This window comes from Coregonus clupeaformis, unplaced genomic scaffold (assembly GCF_020615455.1).
Source record: "Coregonus clupeaformis isolate EN_2021a unplaced genomic scaffold, ASM2061545v1 scaf0108, whole genome shotgun sequence".
NCBI lineage: Eukaryota > Metazoa > Chordata > Actinopteri > Salmoniformes > Salmonidae > Coregonus > Coregonus clupeaformis.
The window spans coordinates 304,197-327,514 of record NW_025533563.1 but is presented as its reverse complement, the minus strand read 5'-3'; the positions used below and the strand labels follow the sequence as shown (position 1 = coordinate 327,514).

Below are 23,318 nucleotides of genomic sequence, written 5' to 3'. Positions count from 1 at the left end.
ATTATTAATTTTTGCATTTACATTTACATTGTAATCATTTAGCAGACACTCTTGTCCAGAGCGACTTTCAATTAATGCAAAATGTGAATCACAATAAAAAAAAATGGTATAGAAAAGTATTTAGTATTTTGAAAAGTTTAGTTCAGCCCAGTGTGATTCAAATGACAAAATACTCAGAAGTAATTAAAATACGTATTTCAAATAGATGTAAGAGAAATACTGAACATCTCTGGCTACTACCCAACACTCTGTCACACTTCCTTATCAAAGAAAACACACCCCTCTACATACAGAGTACACAGTCAAGTAGGAAGCCCCTCCTGTCCTCTGGTGTAGAGTTCCATGAAACAGAAAGTTATCTTTGACACTGCCATTGCTTAACCTACGGGAGAGAGCACCGAAATGGCAGAGAATCAGGAACTGTTCTGTTGCTCCATCTGTCTGGATCTACTGAAGGATCCGGTGACTACTGCCTGTGGACACAGCTACTGTATGGGCTGTATTAAAGAAAGCTGGGATCAGGATGATCTGAAAGGGGTCTATAGCTGTCCTCAGTGCAGAGAGACCTTCACTCCAAGGCCTAATCTGAGGAAAAATAACATGTTGGCTGAGTTGATGGAGAAACTGAAGAAGACAGGACTCCAGGCTGCTCCCCCTCCTGCTCTGTGCTATGCTGGACCTGGAGATGTGGCGTGTGATTTCTGCACTGGGACCAGAAAGCAGAAAGCCCTCATGTCCTGTCTGGCGTGTCTGGCCTCTTACTGTGAGACTCACCTCCAACCTCACTATGAATTTCCTGCTTTGAAGAAGCACAAGCTGGTCAAAGCCACCGCACAACTACAGGAGAAGATCTGCTCTCATCATGACAAACTGCTGGAGGTTTACTGTCGTACCGATCAGCAGTGTATCTGTCTGCTGTGTACAATGGATGAACATAAAGGCCATGATACAGTGTCAGCTGCAGCAGAGAGGACTGGGAAACAGGTAAGACCAGAACAACTTGATGGTGACTGTCTGATAAACAAAGAATTAAAGATACAGTAGGAACTAAGGCTGTTTGAATATGAGATCATTCAAATTATATCGATCCACGGCAGAACAAATATGAACACAAACCTTGATTATATAGATATGCTAACCCAGATTCTCCAAATGTATCACCATTTTCTAAAGTCAAACACCATTATCATTCGTTATCAAACACCCAATCAGCTCCCCTGTTTTGTGCACTGTTAAAACTATAATCATTCACATAATAACTTAATTATATAATTTCACACAGACACTTCCTCAACATTTTAATCCCTATCTTCAATGTGCCCTATGTCCCATTACTATACTATTGATCTACTGGACAAATAAAGCTTGATAGCTCATTGAAGAGTGATTCTCCACAGAGGCAGCTTTGGATGAGTCAGCAGAAGGTCCAGGAGAGATTCCAGGAGAGAGAGAAGGAGCTGAAGGAGCTCCAACAGGCTGTGGAGTCTCTCAAGGTGAGTATTGTTGACCAGAGGAGACACACTATTTCACTTCTCTCCTCCAGTCAGAGAGAGAGAGATGCCCCTATCCAATCCCACTGACCCCACTGTTGGGAACAGGCTGTCTGGACCCCTTTCAGAGAATAGACTGCTTAATGTAACCGGCGGGATATGAACCCGGGTCTACTGAGGAGAGAAACCAACATCTTGACTGTTTCACCAAGAGGTCATCCCCATTAGGCTGACACTGATTTTGATGTCGCAAGAGGGGTTACCTCATCACATAACCTTGAGTAACCATGAAAGACTCAAGTCCCCTATACATTAAAATGGAGCTCTCTCTCTCAATTTAATTCAAAGGGCTTTATTGGCATGGGAAACATATATGTTTACATTGCGAAAGCAAGTGAAATAGATAATAAACAATCAGAAATTAAAAGTAAACATTACACTCACAAAAGTTTCAAAGTAATAGAGACATTTCACATGTTATAATTCAAGTGCAAACAGAGTGAGCCATTCGCCAGACTGAGTTCTGGAGGTGAAATGGAAATGAATGAGGGAGAGTTAAGTGAGGTAGAAGGTGTGGTGAAGAGCTCAGAACCAGAGCCTGGCATCAATGGACATGATAAAGAAGAATCTGGTGCAGTAGGAGTTACATTGTAGGAGAAAGTGGATCCATACCTTTTGGCAGATCCATTTGTGGTTTCAGGGTGGGTGGGAAAGGAGTTGGGTGCAGTTGAATCAGTGAAGGTAACCTGTAGTGGACTTGTGATATTTGTTTGTGTTTCTTCTGACCAGAGGGAGTGGGCGCTCCGTGTCACGCAACTTTGGTCAAGATCTGTTTCTTGCTTTGCTCTTAGGAACAGGGCACCATTGAAAGGAGTAATTTCTGGGGTAGCGTTAAGTGTAGAAGTGGAGCAATTAAGGTTGAAGACTGCTGGTGTTTGTGATTCCCGCCGTTTGGTGCAACACAGACCTGGTGGTGAGCGTGGTGAAACAGAGGAGTCAGTCCTTTTGAGTTATGAGTCTTTAACAGAGAAAGTCATGTTATGATATATCAGTTATCCTGTTAGAGCTTTTGTGCCGAATCCACTGTGCTGATTCAGGTGCAACGTTTATGGTCATGTTGCAGCAGTTTGTAGGAGGGAGATTCCAAGATGTGGGAAGTGTGCAGGAGGGCATGGGATAGAGGATTGTGTAGTTTCGATGGATAAAGTTGTGTGTCAACTGTAGGGATGCCCATGTTGCTGGGGATTGGAAGTGTCCGGTGCGAGAGAGGCAGGTTGAGGTGGCTAGAGTCAGAGTAGTGCAGAAGGTGTCGTATGCTGAGGCAGTGAAGGAAGTAGAGGAGGATGGGTCAAGGGTGAGAGATCCTGAGAGGATCCCTGTGAGTAGTAGATCTGTGCCAGCACAGAGGGATAGGCCAACGAGTGATATATGCTTTAGTAAAGTTAGCTTCTTAGAGTTCATAGCAATGGTTATGAACTGTACCGCAGAAATGGAACGTAAATCACAGAAAATAGATGTTGTGGTGGCAGCTTCCAGAGAAGTATTTGGGCATACAAGATTAGACTTCAGAAGAGTTACAGGGTGTGTTGAGTGGTGGTGTCCCGTCCTCCCAGGCCGTTGGCATGGTGCAGGAGCAGATAGGGTCAAAGTAGTGGAATGGGGTAGTGGGTATTTAATGAGTGTAGGGTTAGTTGGAAGGGTGTTTTTTGTATTATTATAATTTCCCCTTTTCCCATTTTGTATCACAAAGTATAATGGATTTATATTATAGTCCTGTTGGGGGCGGTAATGCAACATATTGGATGCCAACCGCCGTTAAACTCCAAAGAAGAAGAACCGTTATATTATGGCTATGTACAGTGTTGTAACGATGTCTCTGTCTCTCTCATTCATTAACTTTCGCGGTAGTTGGTTGTGTGGGTCTCTGGTTATGAATAGGGTGCTGACAAACAATTGTTGATGGATATTTATAGAGCTCTGATCAGGACGCCAACTGATTACGGGTGTATAGTTTATCGAACAAGGCAAAACTTGGCTTCAGAAGCTGGACAGAATCCAGTATATAGCTTTAAGGATATGTATTGGTGCATTTAAATCAACATCTGTATGTGCCTTACTGGTGGAGGCAGGAGAGATGCCTTTGGATATACAGCGTAAAAAATGGTCATTATCTTATTGGGTTGAAAGGCTGTGAGGTTGAGCATCCCACTGCTACTGTTCTAGATGACTGTTGGGAATATACTAGTAGACAAGGCAGTGGTTTTGGTTGGACAGTTGGAAAGCTTGCTGATGAGAGTGGTTTGATGATGGGAGTTGGAGGTTGGCCCTTCTGTGGTGATAGGGGATGTTCCTCCATGGTTACTCCCAGACCCTGTTGTTGATCTAACCTTGGTAGAGAAAAGGAAAGATTGGTCAGAAGTCAGTGATATAGTGAAACTGGTTGACAATTACATTGGTAAAAGTTGTTATGCTTTTTACAGATGGATCCAAGGAGCCAGATAGTGGGCTCACAGGAGCAGGTGTTTACGTTCCTGAATTTGATGTGCAGATATGTAGAAGACTAACAGATGAACTGTCAGTATACTCAGTTGAACTGTGGGTGATAATAGTTGCCCTCCAGTGGGTGGAGGACGTACAACCTGTTAGAATTATAGTATACTCAGATTCTTTGTCTGTATTGAATAGTTTATCATCTGGTAAATCTAATAGGAGTGACCTGCTATTGGAGGTATTAATGTTATTATGGAGAATTGAGAGAATGGGTTTAGTAGTGAGATTCTGCTGGGTCCCAGCACATTCGGGTGTGGAAGGGAATGAAATTGTAGACCAGTTAGCTAAAAGAGCTTTGAATCAAGATATAATTGATATTAATGCTCCACTGGGTAGAGGTGAGGCCAAATGTAAGATCAGAGCCATTTTGATAGATGTGTGGCAGAAGAGATGGTACTCTGAGCACAAGGGCCGGCATTTATATGAATAGTTGACAGTTTTACAGAAAGGTCGATGGACCAAGATTCAAAAGTCAGATTAGGAAGGAAGATGTGGTGTTTACTTGATTGCGCTTAGGACATTGTACATTGAACTCGTCATTAAATCTGGTTGGCAAGCATGTGAATGGTTTGTGTCTGGGGGTACGGTCGATGAAACGGTGGAGCATGTGTTGTTATATTGTTGTAAGTATGTTGAAGAGAGGGAAAGATTGAAGTGTAGGGTCATTGAGGTTGGACGGGGTTGGGGGGGTTTGGAAGGGATTTTGGGGATGGGGGGGGGTCTATTAGAAGTTAGTAGGGCTCTTCTTTATTTTCTCAGAAGTACTGAGTTAGGTAGGAGGATTTAGAAATGTTGGAAACCGTGGTTGACCACACACTCCAGCACAGTAGGTGGCGGCATAAACCTTTAACGTTGGTTTGTGGACCGCCATTATATCATAGAAGAAGAAGTAGGTTGTGTGAGAGATTTGTGGTTCGTGAGGAGGGCTACTATTCTTTTTTCTTTTGGTTCTTGCGTATTTTCTTAATTTATTTTCTCATGGTGGAGGGTTTGTTTATTAGTTTCCACTGTTTATCGTTTAGAGTTGAGGGGGGAGTAGGGGTAGTTTGTTAGGGCGGCGTGATGGCCTCAACCGAGTGGAGAAGAAACGCTGTCGCTTCGGGTGCGTTCCGGAGAAAGGTGTGGAGGAAGTTTTGCTCATGGTCGGCGAACAGGTTGGAGCGGAACATCTGCACTCTGCATCCAGAATGAACAAGGCGGTGGTTGTGTTAATGAAAAAGGTTTGTCTTGTTGTGAGTGGGATTTTTTGTGAGGGGTGTGTTGGTGCAGATGTCGCCTCTTTCGATAAGAGTTGTGGTGGCTAATCTGCCTCCGTTTATTGCTTACGAACAGACCCCAAGTAGTTGGTTAGTTTTGGTAAATTTGCAAGTGGTTTCCGTGTGCTCTCGGCTGGGTGCCAAGCGGAATCCGTTAAACATGTCTCTTTTCGTAGACAAGTGTTTGTTTCTTAACAAACTTCAAGGTTACACAGGGGAGGGTGGAACACAGGGTTTGCTAGCACAGATAGTTTTGGGTGTTTCTAGTGTGGGGATCATCAGTTATAGGCTACAAGCAGCAATATGATTGATAGGTAGGACAGGTATTGAACCCAAATAATCCCTACTCAGATGCGCTAACCTCAACCCTAGTAAACATGCATTATAAAAACCTTCTATATAAAATTATCTCATATTGGGAGTAAATAGCCTCTGAATAGAAAAGAAAAAACACTGCATCTTCCAGCCCACCAATAAATTACATAATGCAACCTTGGCGGTTAGCATATTTACCTCAACATGCCCCTTGCTTGCGTGAGAAGGCAGAGTGGCTCGATGCTGGTTGATGAATTTTACAATTAATGTACTAGGAAAATACGTTTTTGTCGACCAGAGGTGACTGAATTAATGTTCAGGCTTATTGATAATCATTATAGTAATGAAGTATAGTTTCAAAACATGACCATAAAAACAGGTAATAATAAACATGAATCATCATTATATTACTTCACAGTAATGTGTTAAATGTTTTTTCAGTCCTTCCTCTTGCGTTAGCAGTGTGGAAAGGGACAGTAAAAAGCTCAGGCAGGAGGAGTTTTCCTGTGAAACGAACCCACAACCCTGGTGTTGCAAGCGCCATGCTCTACCAACTGAGCTACACAGTAGTAGTGCATGGCCAAGTGGTGGTGCGCAGGCCATGGAGAAAGCGGTGGTGAGGAGGGTTGCAGCTGGGCTACATGAGCTGAGGCAGGTTTCTGTAGTAACAGAGACTCCGGTGGGCGAAGGCTTGGTGGGCTCATCCCAGGAAATATTGCCTGTCATTGGGGAAGAGGCTCTGATCAGGGGGAAGTGCAGGGGGGGCAGAGACTGGGGAGGAGGAGGACGGTACCGTGCCAATGGAGGAGGAGGAAGAGGGGGGAGGTGAGTCTGCGGGAGCGGAGGACAAGGCGGTCTCGTTTTCAGACGGCTCATTGGATCCAGAGCTGACAGCCAGTCAGGCTGAGGGCCCAGTATATACGGTGAGATAACTTTCTAGGTTCCTGATGGAGACTAAAGGGGAAAAAGAAGGTTCTGCTGGAGTCTTATTTGATTGATCCTGGAAGGTTTGTAAAGTCAGTACAACACGTGATGAAGAATGAGGGGTTTAGTGTCCTCTCACCCAGGAAGCGGTATAGGCTGAGAAAATGGGTCATGGGTTCTTAAGGGCATGTCTTCAGAATCTGCTTAAATTGATGGTTTTTTCTGGCATGGCGGCTTTATGGGCTTCTCTACTGGTTTCTGATTGTGGTCATTTCCCTCCCACCTCTTATGGAGATTTCACGGTTAGACTTCCTTAACATGAACGGCGGCAGAGACTGGGGGAATATGTAAACCAAAAACATTTAAATGCCATGGCAGAAATCTTAGTGCAGGGGTAGCAAAATAGGTGTGTAAGGGTAGGTTGTTAGTGTTTAGAGCCCAAATAATGACCTTGTCTTTGCTTTCATAAATGTGTCTGCACCTGGTCCTCTGTAGCTCAGCTGGTAGAGCACGGCGCTTGTAACGCCAGGGTAGTGGGTTCGATCCCCGGGACCACCCATACACAAAAAATATATATATGCACGCATGACTGTAAGTCGCTTTGGATAAAAGCGTCTGCAAAATGGCACATTATATTATATTATAGTACAGGGCTCAGTTCTCTGTTTCACCAGAGGGGTTGGAAAAACAGAGTGGGGAAACCAAGAAAATCCCTTGTTTTACGTTTGTCTGATGGGCGGTTAACTTCTGTTGTGGGGAGATGAGGGAGCCTGATGGGTGGGTAACTTCTGTTGTGGGGAGATGAGGGAGCCTGATGGGTGGGTAACTTCTGTTGTGAGGAGATGAGGCTGTGGAGTTGTACTCTGATTTTTAGAGGGCAGAACTCTGTGGTCCTCTGTAGCTCAATTGGTAGAGCATGGCGCTTGTAATGCCAGGGTAGTGGGTTCGATCCCCGGGACCACCCATATTTAAAAATGTATGCACATGACTGTAAGTCACTTTGGATAAAAGCGTCTGCTAAATGGCATATTATTTTTATTATTGTTATTATCCTGGTGTCATGTGGTGAGGTGTATGTGGTGTGGAAGTCAGGCGCAGGACACCGAGGCTCAGTCCAACAGAGTTTACTCAAAAATCCAACAAGGAAACGGTAAACAAACTACCTCGAAACAATCAGAGGCGAGCATTTACGCACCATGCGTAAAACACTAAAACAGCAAACAAGAAACAAAACACGCAGCACAACGACAGGCGAACAACAACACACAATCTAACTAACACAAAACAGGGAACTTATAGGACACGTAATTAGGACACAAACAGACACAGGTGTACCAGACAGACTAAAGCAATCAATACACGAAACATACAACGGTGGCAGCTAGTATTCCGGGGACGACGAACGCCGAAGCCTGCCCGAACCAGGAGGAGGAGCAGCCTCGGCCGAAACCGTGACAGTACCCCCCTTGACGCGCGGCTCCAGCCGTGCGCCGACCCCGGTCTCGGGGACGGCCAGGAGGACGCGGACCCGGGCGCGTGGGATGCCCACGGTGGAACTCTGTCAGGAGGGATGGGTCGAGAATGTCCCTCCTAGGCACCCAGCACCGTTCCTCCGGACTGCACCCTCCCACTCCACGAGATACTGGAGACCACTCCTCCGGCGCCTCGAGTCCAATATAGTCCGGACCCTGTACGCCGGTGCCCCTCGATGTCCAAAGGGGGGTGGAGGGGTCTCTCCTATCTCCTCCTCTTGGAGTGGACCAGCTACCACCGGCCTGAGAAGAGACACATGGAACGAGGGGTTAATATTTTTGTACTCAATAGGTAGTTGTAATCTGTAACACACCTCGTTCAATCTTCTCCAGGACTTTGAAGGGCCCCACAAACCGCCGACCCAGCTTCCGGCAGGGCAGGCGGAGGGGCAGGTTTCGGTCGAGAGCCAGACTCGATCTCCCGGTGCGTACACCGGCCCCTCACTGCGGTGGCGATCGGCGCTCGCCTTTGTTGACGGATGGCACGCTGCAGATGGACATGGGCAGCGTCCCACGTCTCCTCCGAGCGCCGAATCCACTCGTCCACCGCAGGGGCCTCGGTCTGGCTCTCGTGCCACGGTGCCAGGACCGGCTGATACCCTAAAATACACTGGAAAGGTGTTAATCCGGTGGAGGAGTGGCGGAGAGAGTTCTGGGCCATCTCTGCCCAGGGGATATACCTCGACCACTCCTCCGGCCGGTCCTGGCAATAGGACCTCAAAACCTACCCACATCCTGGTTCACACGTTCAACCTGCCCATTGCTCTCTGGGTGGTACCCGAGGTAAGGCTAACCGAGACCCCCAGGCGTTCCATGAAAGCCCCCAGACTCTGGAGGTAAACTGGGGACCTCGGTCGGACACAATATCCTCGGGGACCCCATAGTGCTGAACACGTGGGTAAAGAGGGCCTCGGCGGTCTGTAGGGCAGTAGGGAGACCCGGCAGTGGGAGGAGACGACAGGCCTTAGAAAACCGATCCACAACGACCAAAATGGTGGTATTACCCTGGGAAGGAGGTAGATCGGTCACAAAATCTACCGAGAGGTGGGACCATGGTCGTTGTGGAACGGGCAGAGGATGTAACTTACCTCTGGGCAAATGTCTAGGTGCCTTACACTGGGCACATACCGAGCAGGAGGAGACATAAACCCTCACATCCCTGGCTAACGTTGGCCACCAGTATTTCACGCTAAGGCAGTGCACCGTCCGACCAATACCAGGATGTCCAGAGGAGGGTGATGTATGAGCCCAAGAAATAAGCCGATCACGAACCTCGAGCGGAACGTACGTCCGCCCCACAGGACACTCGGGGGAGTAGGGTCGGCACGCAGCGCCCGCTTCGATTTCCGCATCGACCTCCCACACTACCGGAGCCACCAGACAAGACTCCGGCAGTATGGAAGTAGGCTCAATGGACCTCTCCTCTGTGTCATACTGCCGGGACAGGGCGTCTGCCTTACCGTTCTGGGACCCAGGGATGTATGTGATCTTAAAAACAAACCGGGTCAGGAACATGTTCCACCTAGCCTGACGAGGGTTCAATCTCCTAGCTGCCCGGATGTACTCCAGGTTACGGTGATCAGTCAGAATGAGGAAAGGGTGTTGAGCCCCTCAAGCCAATGCCTCCACACCTTTAGGGCCTGGACTACAGCTAACAGCTCCCTGTCCCCAACGTCATAATTGCGCTCCGCCCGAGCTGAGCTTCTTGGAGTAGAACGCACAGGGGCGGAGCTTAGGTGGCGTGCCGGACCGTTGTGACAGGACTGCCCAAATACCGGTCTCGGACGCGTCCCACCTCTACTTGGAAAGGCAAAGAGGGATCCGGATGCGCCAGCACCGGGGGCCGAGGCGAACAGGTTCTTCAGCTTGACAAATGCCCTGTCCGCCTCAGCTGACCACTGCAAGCGCACCGGACCCCCCTTTAGCAGGGACGTAATGGGAGCTGCAACCTGTCCAAAGCCCCGGATAAACCTCCGGTAGTAATTAGCAAAACCCAAGAACCGCTGCACCTCTTTTACGGTGGTTGGAGTTTGCCAATTACGCACAGCCGATACCCGATCTACCTCTATCTCCACGCCAGACGCGGACAACCGATAACCCAAAAAAGGAGACGGACTCCTGGAAGAACAGGCATTTCTCTGCCTTGACATACAAGTCATGCTCCAACAGTCGTCTCAATACTCGAGGCGCACCTGGGCTACATGCTCGGCTCGTGTAGAAGAGTACACTAGAATGTCGTCAATGTACACCACTACACCCTGCCCATGCATGTCCCGAAAATCTCATCAACAAAGGATTGGAAGACTGAAGGAGCATTCATTAACCCGTACGGCATGACGGCAGATACTCGTAATGACCCGAGGTGGTGCTAAATGCTGTTTTCCATTCATCCCCCTCCCTAATGCGCACCAAATTGTACGCGCTCCTGAGATCCAACTTTGTGAAGAACCGCGGCTCGCGTAATGACTCCGTCATCGTCGCAATCAGTGGAAGTGGGTAACTGTATTTTACTGTGATCTGATTGAGACTACGGTAATCAATACACGGGCGCAATCCCCCGTCCTTCTTCTTCACAAAGAAGAAACTCGAGGAGACCGGAGAAGTAGAGGGCGTATGTATCCCTGTGCCGGACTCGGCTATGTAAGTCTCCATAGCCGCAGTCTCCCCTCTTGAGACAGGGGATACACACGACTCCTGGGAAGAGCTGCTTCAGTCTGGATATTTATCGCACAGTCCCCTGTCTATGAGGAGGTAGCCGTACTGCCCTCGATTTACTAAACACTAGTGCTAAATCCTCATACTGGGGGAATGCGCAGTGCGGGCACTTGGTTCGGACTCTCTACCGAGGTCGCCCCTATGGAAACACCTAGACATCTCCCCTACATACTGGGCAGACCACTCCATAAGAGCCCTCTGTTGCCACGCTATGGTAGGATCGTAGGTGCTTAACCAGGAAGCCCCAACACCACTGGGTACGCAGGGAGAGTCAATCAGATAGAACTGAATGATTTCCTCATGACCCCCCTGCGTAGTCATCGCCAGTGGTGCTGTGACATCCCCTGATCAGACCCGACCCCAACGGCCGGCTGTCTAATGCATGGACAGGGAATGGAACTTCTACCGGCCAAAGGGGAATTCTAACCTAGCACAAAATGCCCGATCAATAAAGTTCCCAGCTGCGCCTGAATCTACTAGCGCCTTATGCTGGGAATGAGGTGCCACCTGTGGAAAACGCACAGGAATACTCATGTGACCAACAGAGAGCTCTGGGTAAGTGGGGCGCCTACTCACCTGAAATGACTCCCCAGTGCGTGACCTGTGTCCCCTCTCTCAGAAGACCCTCCCCAGCACCTGGCCGCGGTGTGTCCTCCACGGCCACAGTTGGTGCAGGGGGTGGCCCTCCTCGGGTTCTCCCTCCTCCTCTCTCTAGCGCCAGCACCCCCGAGCTCCATAGGAATAGGCTCGGAGGTGCTGGAGGATGGAATGGACGGCCACCACTCGGGACGTCCGCGGGTAGCCAGCAGGGTGTCTAGACTGATGGAGATGTCCACCAGCTGGTCGAACGACAGGTTGGTATCCCTGCAGGCCATCTCACGACGAACGTCCTCTCGTGAGGCTACACCGATAGTGGTCAATGAGGGCCCTCTCATTCCATCCCGCATCCGCTGCTAATGTCCGGAACTCCAGTGCGAACTCCTGTGCGCTCCTCTTCCCCCTGTCGGAGGTGGAATAGACGCTCTCCCGCCGCTTTCCCCTCAGGTGGATGATCGAAGACAGTCCTGAAGCGGCGGGAAAACTCTGCGTAGGTGATGGTGGTGGCGTCTATTCCCCTCCATTCGGCGTTGGCCCACTCCAACGCCTCCGGAGAGACAGGAGATGAGGGCGGAGACGCCTCGTATCCCGAGGGCGCCGGGTGTATAGTGGCAAGGTAAAGTTCTACCTGTAGGAGGAAGCCCTGACACCCGGCCGCAGAACCGTCATATGCCCTCGGGAGCGAGAGCCGAATGCCACTGGGTTCCCGGTGCTGAGAGAGGAGGACTGGCCGTTGGTGCTGGGATGGTGTGAGAAGGCGTGGCACCTCCCGGTTCATCAAACGGCGCAGTCTGTTGGACACCTCGCCCATAGCGGCCCCCGAGTTGCCGGATCATGGCGTCCCTGGGAATTAATCCGGTATTCCAGGGAATCGGGTGCCGCCGCTGTTCCTGCTGACTCCATGAAGGTGTGTTGTTCTGTCATGTGGTGAGGTGTATGTGGTGTGGAAGTCAGGCGCAGGACACCGAGGCTCAGTCCAACAGAGTTTACTCAAAAATCCAACAAGGAAACGGTAAACAAACTACCTCGAAACAATCAGAGGCGAGCATTTACGCACCATGCGTAAAACACTAAAACAGCAAACAAGAAACAAAACACGCAGCACAACGACAGGCGAATAACAACACACAATCTAACTAACACAAAACAGGGAACTTATAGGACACGTAATTAGGACACAAACAGACACAGGTGTACCAGACAGACTAAAGCAATCAATACACGAAACATACAACGGTGGCAGCTAGTATTCCGGGGACGACGAACGCCGAAGCCTGCCCGAACCAGGAGGAGGAGCAGCCTCGGCCGAAACCGTGACACCTGGGTTTTCTCAGGTTCTGCTCACAGACCTTTCCAAACTCTCTCTGTCACAGATAAATCAAATAGACATTTCCCTGGCCTTTCACAAACTCTCAGCTGCTGTCTCTCAGACAGTCTGCCTGTGGATTTTTATAAAAAGTTCTGGGGAATTATTTTACAGGACGTGTGTTGCGTGAGTGCGTCGGGGTGGGGGAGCTGTCGCTAAGCTGTAGACGGATAGCTTTTAGTCTCCAACCCAAACAAGTAGATTTGAGCGACTTAAAGAACTGGAGGCCTGTGGCATTGCTCTGTTTGGACTATAAGGTCTTTACCAAGGTCCTCGTTAACAGACTGAAGTCCCACCTGGACTCTTTTGTACACAAGGACCAAACGTACTGTGTACCAGGACGCTCAAACACAGACAATCTGTTCATAATCAGGAGAAAGCCTTTGATAGGGTGGACCATGAATATCTGCTCAATGTGTTGTTTTGGTTGTGGGGAGAATTTTGTGGCCTGTGTTCAAATGCTGTACGCTGGGGCTTCATGTATGGTCAAGGTGTGGGGAGGGCTCAGTAGGCCAGTCTGTGTAGGGAGGGGCATTCACCAGGGATGCCCTCTGTCAGGGCAGCTATACACTCTTGTTATTGAGCCCTTTCTGGGCCTGCTACGCAGGAGGCTACAGGGAGTGTGGGAGCCAGGCATAGGGTTGGGGACAGGCATAGCAGTGTCAGCATACGCTGATGCCGTCTGTGTTGGTTAGGGGATGAGCAGAACCTACAGGCCCTGGAGAATAGTTTGAGGGTGTACGAGGGGGCGTCTTCTGCTTAGGGGAAACTGGGGCAAGAGTGAGGCTCTGTTATGTGGGGCATGGAGGGACAGGGCACCTCCACAGCTTCCAGGGGGGTTGCAGTGGGGCTGTGAGTGGCTCAAGATGCTTGGGGTGTATCTGGGCTCGGAGGGTTGGGATAGGAAGAACTGGGAAGGAGTGTCACAAGCGGTGGTGTCGAGGCTGACGAAAGTGGAGGTGGCTCATCTCCCTAGTGGCATACAGAGGGACGGTGCTGATCATCAACAACTTGGTGGCATCCTCTCTATGGCTTAAATTGGCCATTCTCAACGCCCCCGGTGGTCTGCTTGTGGACCTGCAGCGCAAGTTAGTGAATTTTTTTCTGGTCAGGGTTGCAGCGTTCTGACTCAGCAGCACAGAGCCTACTGTACCGTACGGAGGTGGGCTGGAGGGAACAAGCATGTGCTCTGTTGAGGAGGGCTGGTGGTTTGGGGCTGGATCAGCAGCTCTTCATCATGCGGCCGGAGAGACTCAATACAGCAGGGGTCTCTGATTTCTATGCTGCAGTACTGAGGGCTGGAGCAGCCTGAGGAGGGGCCACCACCGTTTCCACCACTGCAAGTGACAGCAGAGACTGGGGACTGGCAGGAGAGTCCGGAGGACTTACTGACTTTTAACACTCTGAGCTTAGTGGGAGTGAAGGGGCATCAGTGGCAGGGGGTTGTGGGGGCTGAGAGCATGGCAGGGTATAGGTGGAGGGGCTCTATAAGCTCCCAGTGCTGGAAAGGTCAGGGTCGTCCAGTGGAGGGTATTACATGGAGCCCTGGACACCAATAGCAGGTTGGCTCGGGTTGACCTGGGAGTTGGGGAGGGTGTCCGTTTTCTGCAATGACAGACTGTTCATCATGTTTTTTCTGTGTTGCCAGGGTAATGCCATTACTGTTGACGCCTTTAGGGTTGAGTTTGAGTTGTACAAAATGATCAACAGTGTGGAGATGTTTCAGGAGGTATGGGGGCTCAGGGGGGCTGTCTGTACGGCTGGAGAGGAGGGGTTGGATGGACGGTTGGAATGTGGTGCTGGTTGGTGTATTGTACTGTGGAGTTGGGTACTGGATAATGTGATTGTGTGGAGGTTGTGGTGGCACGCAATATGTTTTTAGGAGGGGGGGTGTTAGTGTAATGAGGATGGCTCATTAAAGTAAGACAAGTCAGTCTCTCTCTCTCTCTCTCTTAACAGCGCTCTGCACAGGCAGCAGTGAAGGACAGTGATAAGATCTTTACTGAGCTGATCCGCTCCATTGAGAGAAGGCGCTCTGAGGTGAAGGAGCTGATCAGAGCCCAAGAGAAGGCTCAAGTGAGTCAAGCTGAAGGACTCCTGGAGCAACTGGAGCAGGAGATAGCTGAGCTGAGGAAGAGAAGCACTGAGCTGGAGCAGCTCTCACACACAGAGGATCACATCCATTTCCTCCAGGTAACTCAACTGCCTTGATACATGTGATATGAAAATTAAAACTCAATGTGAAACTCTCAATCATTTGGTTCTGTTCTCTCTCTCTCCCTCTCTCTCTCTCTCTCTCCAGAGTTATCAGTCTCTCTCCAGTACCAGTGTATCTTCAGACTTACCCAGCATCGTTGTCCGTCCTCTTCAGTACTTTGGAGATGTGATTAAGACTGTGTCTGAACTGAGAGAGAAACTAGAAGACGTCCTTAAAGGAGAATGGACCAAGATCTCCACTACAGGTGTGTTGAAAATAATAAGAACATCAACTTTAGACCATTGAAAGTTCCCCTACTAGTCATATACATGTGGAATATGGTATGATGATAACATTCCCTCTCTCTGTGAATGTGTTTGTGTGTCTGTAGTGAATATAGTGGATGTTGTACTGCCTCCAGAGCCCAAGACCAGAGAACAGTTCTTACAATGTGAGTCTCTTTATTCTGAAGTAACTAACAGTCTCTTTTTACTGACACTCCTAACAATCCCTCTAGAAATATATAGCAATAGTAGATCTAATCAAAGACTGGGTATCTACCTGACTCCTCATATTTCTCTGATTTGATCTCTGCTGTGCTCCAATCAAAGACAGGGTAGATTCAGTATCTGACTTCACTTATTGTTCTAACTCCCCTCATTGGTCTCTGCTCTGCTCTTCTCCCAGATTCCTGTCAGCTCACACTGGACCCAAACACAGCATACACACACCTCTCTCTGTCTAAAGGGAACAGAAAGGTGACCTATACAGACCAAGTCCAACCATATCCTGTTCATCCAGACAGATTCACAAACTACCAGGTTCTGTGTAGAGAGGGTCTGTCTGGATGCTGTTACTGGGAGGTGGAGTGGAGTGGGATGTATGTTGTTACAGCAGTCTCATATAAAGACATCAGCAGAACAGGGACAGATGGTGATTTTGGATACAATAACAAGTCCTGGAGTTTAGATTGCTATAGTATTTGTTTTTTTTTCAGACACAATAATGTTGTGACTAAAGTATCAGGCCCTCTGTCCTCCAGAGTAGGAGTGTACCTGGATCACAAGGCAGGTACTCTGTCCTTCTACAGTGTCTCTGACACAATGACCCTCCTCCACAGATTCCAGACCACATTCACTCAGCCCCTCTATCCTGGGTTTTATCTCTCTGGTACTGCTGAGCTGGTTAAACTGTAGTAGGGTCCACATAGATACTAGTCATGCTGGTGTAGTCTATAGCTGAGCTGGTTAAACTGTAGTAGGGTCCACATAGATACTAGTCATGCTGGTGTAGTCTATAGCTGGGCTGGTTAAACTGTAGTAGGGTCCACATAGATACTAGTCATGCTGGTGTAGTCTATAGCTGTATCTGAGCTGGTTAAACTGTAGTAGGGTCCACATAGATACTAGTCATGCTGGTGTAGTCTATATCTGAGCTGGTTAAACTGTAGTAGGGTCCATATAGATACTAGTCATGCTGGTGTAGTCTATAGCTGAGCTGGTTAAACTGTAGTAGGGTCCACATAGATACTAGTCATGCTGGTGTAGTCTATAGCTGAGCTGGTTAAACTGTAGTAGGGTCCACATAGATACTAGTCATGCTGGTGTAGTCTATAGCTGAGCTGGTTAAACTGTAGTAGGGTCCACATAGATACTAGTCATGCTGGTGTAGTCTATAGCTGAGCTGGTTAAACTGTAGCAGGGTCCACATAGATACTAGTCATGCTGGTGTAGTCTATAGCTGAGCTGGTTAAACTGTAGTAGCGTCCACATAGATACTAGTCATGCTGGTGGTGATGGTCCCCAGATAAAAATGCTGTTTTTCTGTACAATTATTTTTGTCTGACTGATTTAATCTTCAGAGTGTAATTAAAACTTAATAACGTATTTTTATCAAATGCAATGTTTTAATTGGCTACATTTACATTAATCATGATGTATGCTGTTAATGTATGTTGGTTGTCATTCAGAACCATTGAAATGTTTTCTCAATTGGTTCTCAGTCTCAATGTCATTTTCCTCAGTATCATGGAACAGGTAGTGTTACTTACTTGCTAATTGAACTATATGGGCCGGTTTCCCGGACACAGATGAAGCCTAGTCCTAGACTAAAAAGCATGTTCAATGGAGATGTCCGGGAAACCGACCCTAAGTTTGGCATCTTTTATTCTCCCATCCTGCTCAGTCAAGCAACATTAAACCTGTCCAGCTGGTGGTGCTATTAACCAAACAATAAAAACCCAGCAGATATCTTGACTTGCCACTCAGTATATCAGTAATGTTCAGAATTGTACTTTAATATCATTGGAGATGGATGGTCTTTTAATCCACTACCAGTCAGGAACAGATGAATTTAGGTCTGCTACTGTTCCGTTATTAAATATGATTCATGGTGATGGGAAATAAAAAATCCATCTAGTAGTAGTTTTCCTTTGCTATTTATTCCAAGGTGTGTCTTTAACTTGTAAATGGATTGTGTTGAAGCTGGCATGTGGTGTGGATGATAGAATAGAGTGAATAGAGGAGAGAAGAGAGGAGGAGAGGAGAACATCATATAGAAGACAGATAAGATAGAGACAAATTCATACCCAGGGGAGTTACTGACTCTGGCCCAAATGACACCCTGTTCCCTACGTAGTGCACTAGGCTTCTTCTGACCAGATCTAAAGTAGTCTTCTAGATTTTACATGTTTTCTCCCTGTCGTTAGAAAATGACAATATGGTAATGACTTTAGTGGTTTCCTCCCCCTTTGTTTTTATTGGTTGTGTGTTATGTGTGTTGTTGTGTTAGGTTTTCCCCCTGTGTTCCTAATGGAAAATCCATTAACAATGAATCACAAACAAATTATATTCCAGTTGTGTTTAGACAACTTCATGGCTGACATTCCCCAGTTCTGTTAAGACCCATTGAACTGGGTCACATTCTAAATGGTCACTTGTATTGATAGTCCATACTGGGCCTAACTTGGGTTAACCATACTGGAGGGTTTCTTTAAGCACACATATTCACTCATCTCCAGAACTTTACCTGATGTTCTCTCTCTCTCTCTCTCTCTCTCTCTCTCTCTCTCTCTCTCCTCTCTCTCTCTCTCTCTCTCTCTCTCTCTCTCTCTCTCTCTCTCTCTCTCTCTCTCTCTCTCTCTCTCTCCCTCTCAAACCGATATAGAAAGCAGACAACCTCAATATGGTTCCATTCCTGTAGTTATCAGGACACATGGGGTGTGGAACTATTATCTCCTTTCTAAGTGTGAACTTGTCCACTTCCCCTTCATGGATTTAAAAGGAAATGACTGGTATATGTAAACTCCCTCTACCCCATGCCAACACCAATCCAATGCTGTACAATTAATTCCATAGCTTAACATGGGAAAGGCTCACTGCCTCCCATAAGAGTCATTGAAGCGTTGGATGAGATAGGACCCTGCCTTCACCAGGGGATATTTGTTGGACCCGTCACAACAGGTGAGGAGGGCCTCATCCTCCAGCTGCCCAAAGAAAGCCAGGGACTGCCTTGTTCTCCAGTCTCCAGCAGGGGGCAGCAAAACCCTATGGACCTGAAAGGGAAAGTGAGGAGTAAAAACCTAAGGTGAATTTACATTGATGGTTCCATAGAGACCTGAGTCGTATTCACTAGGCACCAAACTGAAGATAATTAGCTGAAACAGGGAGGGACTAACTGAACGAGAAAAGTTTTTGATGTTTGTACTTTTAGGACTTTTCTATTGGTTCCATTACAACAGGAAAACTCAATCAAGCACTGCTTATTAAGTATTCAACATGATTTTAAATAGTAATTGAATGCAGGTCTGTTTCCACATGCAATAAGCCTGTAACATCTTGTATGATCTTATGAGTTAACAGTGTATCAAATGGAAGGGCAAGTCTCACCACTGAGAGGAAAACATCACTGGTCCACCTCTGCATCAGGTCAGCTATGTTGATCAGTACTGTCCCAGGGATGCTGGGAGCAGAGATGAACTCCCTGACCTGGTACCCACCTATGGAGTTGTCATTTTAATATCAGTTTAACCCCATTACTGCTATAACACACACAAGCCATGTTAATAGAATGAAATGGATCCAGGTTCCATTTATTCTAAAATAGATTTACTGCCTGTGGAACACTTCTCAAAAGTGGTCTTAAATCAAGGTGACTGCAGGTCTCAATCCCAAACGAATGGGGGAAGAATTAATTAAATGGCCACCCGGACTATTTACATTGAACTCACCCCCCCCCCCTTTTTGATTTAACACTGCTGCTACTTGCTGTTTATCTATGCATAGTCACTTTACAAATGACCTCAACTAACCTGTACCCCCACACATTGACTGGCAGAGCTACTCCACCTCAAGAATGACCCCCTGTATATAGCCTCATTATTGTTATGTCATTTTATTGTGTTACTTTTTGATTTGATTCGTTTTTTAAATTTAGTTTATTTCGTAAATATTTTCTTAACTCTATTTCTTGAACAGCATTGTTGCTTAAGGGTTTGTAAGTAAGCATTTCACGGTAAGGTCTGTTGTATTCGGCGCATGTGACAAATTTAATTACATTTTATTTTATTTTATTTGAAAATGGCACCATCTAGAAAGATGGCATTTAGAGGTATGGAGAAACAAGATCCACACAACAGAGCTGTCCACAACTGGACTGTACTGGCTAGGATATTTTCTTTACACATTGTCCTTTCAAGGATGGTTCCAGAACTTGGCTTGACTCAGCTCTGTAGTGTTAGCCAGCCCAGTTTGGCCCTGCTTGACTCAGCTCTGTAGTGTTAGCCAGCCCAGTTTGGCCCTGCTTGACTCAGCTCTGTAGTGTTAGCCAGCCCAGTTTGGCCCTGCTTGGCTTGACTCAGCTCTGTAGCGTTAGCCAGCCCAGTTTGGCCCTGCTTGGCTTGACTCATCTCTGTAGTGTTAGCCAGCCCAGTTTGGCCCTGCTTGACTCAGCTCTGTAGCGTTAGCCAGCCCAGTTTGGCCCTGCTTGACTCAGCTCTGTAGTGTTAGCCAGCCCAGTTTGGCCCTGCTTGGCTTGACTCAGCTCTGTAGTGTTAGCCAGCCCAGTTTGGCCCTGCTTGGCTTGACTCAGCTCTGTAGTGTTAGCCAGCCCAGTTTGACCCTGCTTGACTCAGCTCTGTAGCGTTAGCCAGCCCAGTTTGGCCCTGCTTGACTCAGCTCTGTAGTGTTAGCCAGCCCAGTTTGGCCCTGGTTGACTCAGCTCTGTAGTGTTAGCCAGCCCAGTTTGGCCCTGCTTGACTCAGCTCTGTAGCGTTAGCCAGCCCAGTTTGGCCCTGCTTGGCTTGACTCAGCTCTGTAGTGTTAGCCAGCCCAGTTTGGTCCTGCTTGACTCAGCTCTGTAGTGTTAGCCAGCCCAGTTTGGCCCTGCTTGACTCAGCTCTGTAGTGTTAGCCAGCCCAGTTTGGCCTGCTTGACTCAGCTCTGTAGTGTTAGCCAGCCCAGTTTGGCCCTGCTTGGCTTGACTCAGCTCTGTAGTGTTAGCCAGCCCAGTTTGGCCCTGCTTGGCTTGACTCGGCTCTGTAGTGTTAGCCAGCCCAGTTTGGCCCTGCTTGACTCAGCTCTGTAGTGTTAGCCAGCCCAGTTTGGCCCTGCTGGGCTTGACTCAGCTCTGTAGTGTTAGCCAGCCCAGTTTGGCCCTGCTTGACTCAGCTCTGTAGTGTTAGCCAGCCCAGTTTGGCCCTGCTTGACTCAGCTCTGTAGCGTTAGCCAGCCCAGTTTGGCCCTGCTTGACTCAGCTCTGTAGCGTTAGCCAGCCCAGTTTGGCCCTGCTTGACTCAGCTCTGTAGTGTTAGCCAGCCCAGTTGGGCCCTGCTTGACTCAGTTCTATAGGAACAAACCGTCATCAGTGTGTTGGAGGGGATCAGTCTGATCAAGGAGAGGCACAGAATCACTGATCTGGACCACTTAGTGAGTCAATATTTGAGATGCAAGTGGATTTGTAGATTAGTGAGTCTGTCCAGTTGACCGCAATGGATTTGATCTAAAACATGCACAATGTCATGAAGACCACTGCTACTCCATAGAATGAAACCATCCCCTATGAGGACTAATGACCAACTCTGAAACTCACCACCCCTATGCTGTACTGACAGCATCATCATCACACTAGCATTAATGTTCACACTCTGGGGCTCATTTGTCCACATTTAAACTGGTCTAGGTCTCCTTACAGGTGAGACACATTTAAACTGGTCTAGGTCTCCTTACAGGTGAGCAACTGTTACCCTTTATATATTCTAACCACTCTATTTAGGGTCTAGAGGTCTCTAGTGGTTGAATCTTAGCTCAGTTTCAGGGTCTTGCCAATCTTCTTATAGCCCAGGCCATCTTTATGTAGAGCAACAATTCTTTTTTTCAGATCCTCAGAGAGTTCTTTGCCATGAGGTGCCATGTTGAACTTCCAGTGACCAGTATGAGGGAGTGTGAGAGCGATGACACCAAATGTAACACACCTTCTCCCCATTCACACCTGAGACCTTGTAACACTAACGAGTCACATGACACTGGGGAGGGAAAATGGCTAATTGGGCCCAATTTGGACATTTTCACATAGGGGTGTACTCACTTTGTTGCCAGCGGTTTATATATTAATGGCTGTGTGTTGAGTTATTTTGAGGGGACAGCAAATGTACACTGTTATACAAGCTGTACATTCACTACTTTACATTGTAGCAAAGTGTTGTTTCTTCAGTGTTGTCACATAAAAAGATAAACTCAAATATTTACAAAAATGTGAGGGGTGGACTCACTTTTGTGAGATACTGTAACAGCATTTGTTGTTAGTCTTTCTTCCTCTCCCCCAGTCCACTTTAACTTTTCTTCTTTATTCCCCGTGGGCTGCCACCTAGTGTCTGGAATACAACTGTATTAAGCCCCTTACAGATGCGCTCATAAATGTACTGCTATTCACAACATGTTTCAGAGATATCAAAGATATTATAATGCGTGCATTTGATCAAATGCTCACAGTCAAACAACCAATAATACTGTATGCTTGGATCTTTTCCTGTGTTTGGTCCGGACTGCGTTGACACCTGCAGCAAATCACACCACGGTACGACAGCACCAAGGGGTATGAATGGAAACGGAACGAGACCACTCCTTTTGAGCCAACCTAGGTGCATTGTTTGGTGTGCTCCCGAGTGCGTATAGTGTTCACACCAGTCCAAACAAGTTCGAAAAACCCCCCCAGCTCCAAACCAATTTAGTGTGAAAGCCCCCTTAGTGAGTCATTATTTGAGATGCAAGGGGATTTGTAGATGAGTGAGTCTGTGCAGTTCACTGCAATGGATTTGATCTAAAACATGCACAATGTCATGAAGACCACTGCTACTCCATAGAATGAAACCATCCCCTATGAGGACTAATGACCAACTCTGAAACTCACCACACTATGCTGTACTGACAGCATCATCATCACACTAGTGCCCGGAGCAGGTGCAATTTGGACAGAGGCTCAGTTCAAGACCAAGCAAATTAATGCAAAATTCAAAGCTGGGCTGTACAACATGCAAAAAGGTAGGGAGCTTGGGCCCGGAAAAGACTGGAGGGTTGAAACTAGCAAAGGAGTGGGTGGAATGTACAGTAACATGTTCTGCCTCAGAGGTAAAAAAGCAACAAAGAGCCCTCAGAATAAAGGGTTTTGAACATGCCCAAACAATGGCCCAAAAAATGAGAAATTACCCGGCTCTTCACAAGCACTTTGTAGTGTATGATGAATTATGACTTTGCTAATGTTTTCAAGTGGAACCTGAGAGGATGTTTATTCAGTTTCAGAGGGAGCCGTTTTAGAGGGACACCCCATAGAACAGAGGGAGTCTGTGTGTTGTAGACAGGGGATTGGTCAGTATGGGGAACTATGCACTTCAACAACTATCTGAATTGTCACTCGAGCTCCAAAAGAGAGACACACAGGGCAGTCACCAGGGAAGTGAGGGTGTTATTACTGCACACAGGGCAGTCACCAGGGAAGTGATGGTGTTATTACTGCACACAGGACAGTCACCAGGGAAGTGAGGGTGTTATTACTGCACACAGGGCAGTCACCAGGGAAGTGATGGTGTTATTACTGCACACAGGGGCAGTCACCAGGGAAGTGAGGGTGTTATTACTGCACACAGGGCAGTCACCAGTGGACAATACAGGATACAGCCAGTTCATAGAGGAGCTGAAGGTGCTTTATGCTCAATACTGGCCAGAGGGGATTCAGGAGCACTGATGGAGAAACAGTGATAGAAACTCTCTGCCAGAGGATTGGCATTGGCAGTCCACGTACGGTCATACGGGCCTACAGGCAGTACAGGGACACTGATGGTAATGATAAAGGAGACTTTCCAGATGGACTTAAATAGATGTTGAT

General features: G+C 47.6%; 1 protein-coding gene across 1 annotated transcript; it reads left to right on the top strand.

Moving 5' to 3' along the window:
* The first annotated feature begins 388 nt into the window (after positions 1 to 388).
* LOC123483414 (E3 ubiquitin-protein ligase TRIM47-like) lies at positions 389 to 22,077 on the top strand. The gene is made up of 3 exons (XM_045213393.1): positions 389 to 984; positions 1,398 to 1,475; positions 22,000 to 22,077. The coding sequence occupies exons 1-3, from the start codon at positions 403 to 405 to the stop codon at positions 22,075 to 22,077; spliced, it is 738 nt and encodes a 245-aa protein (XP_045069328.1). The 5' UTR covers positions 389 to 402.
* Positions 22,078 to 23,318: the final 1,241 nt, after the last annotated feature.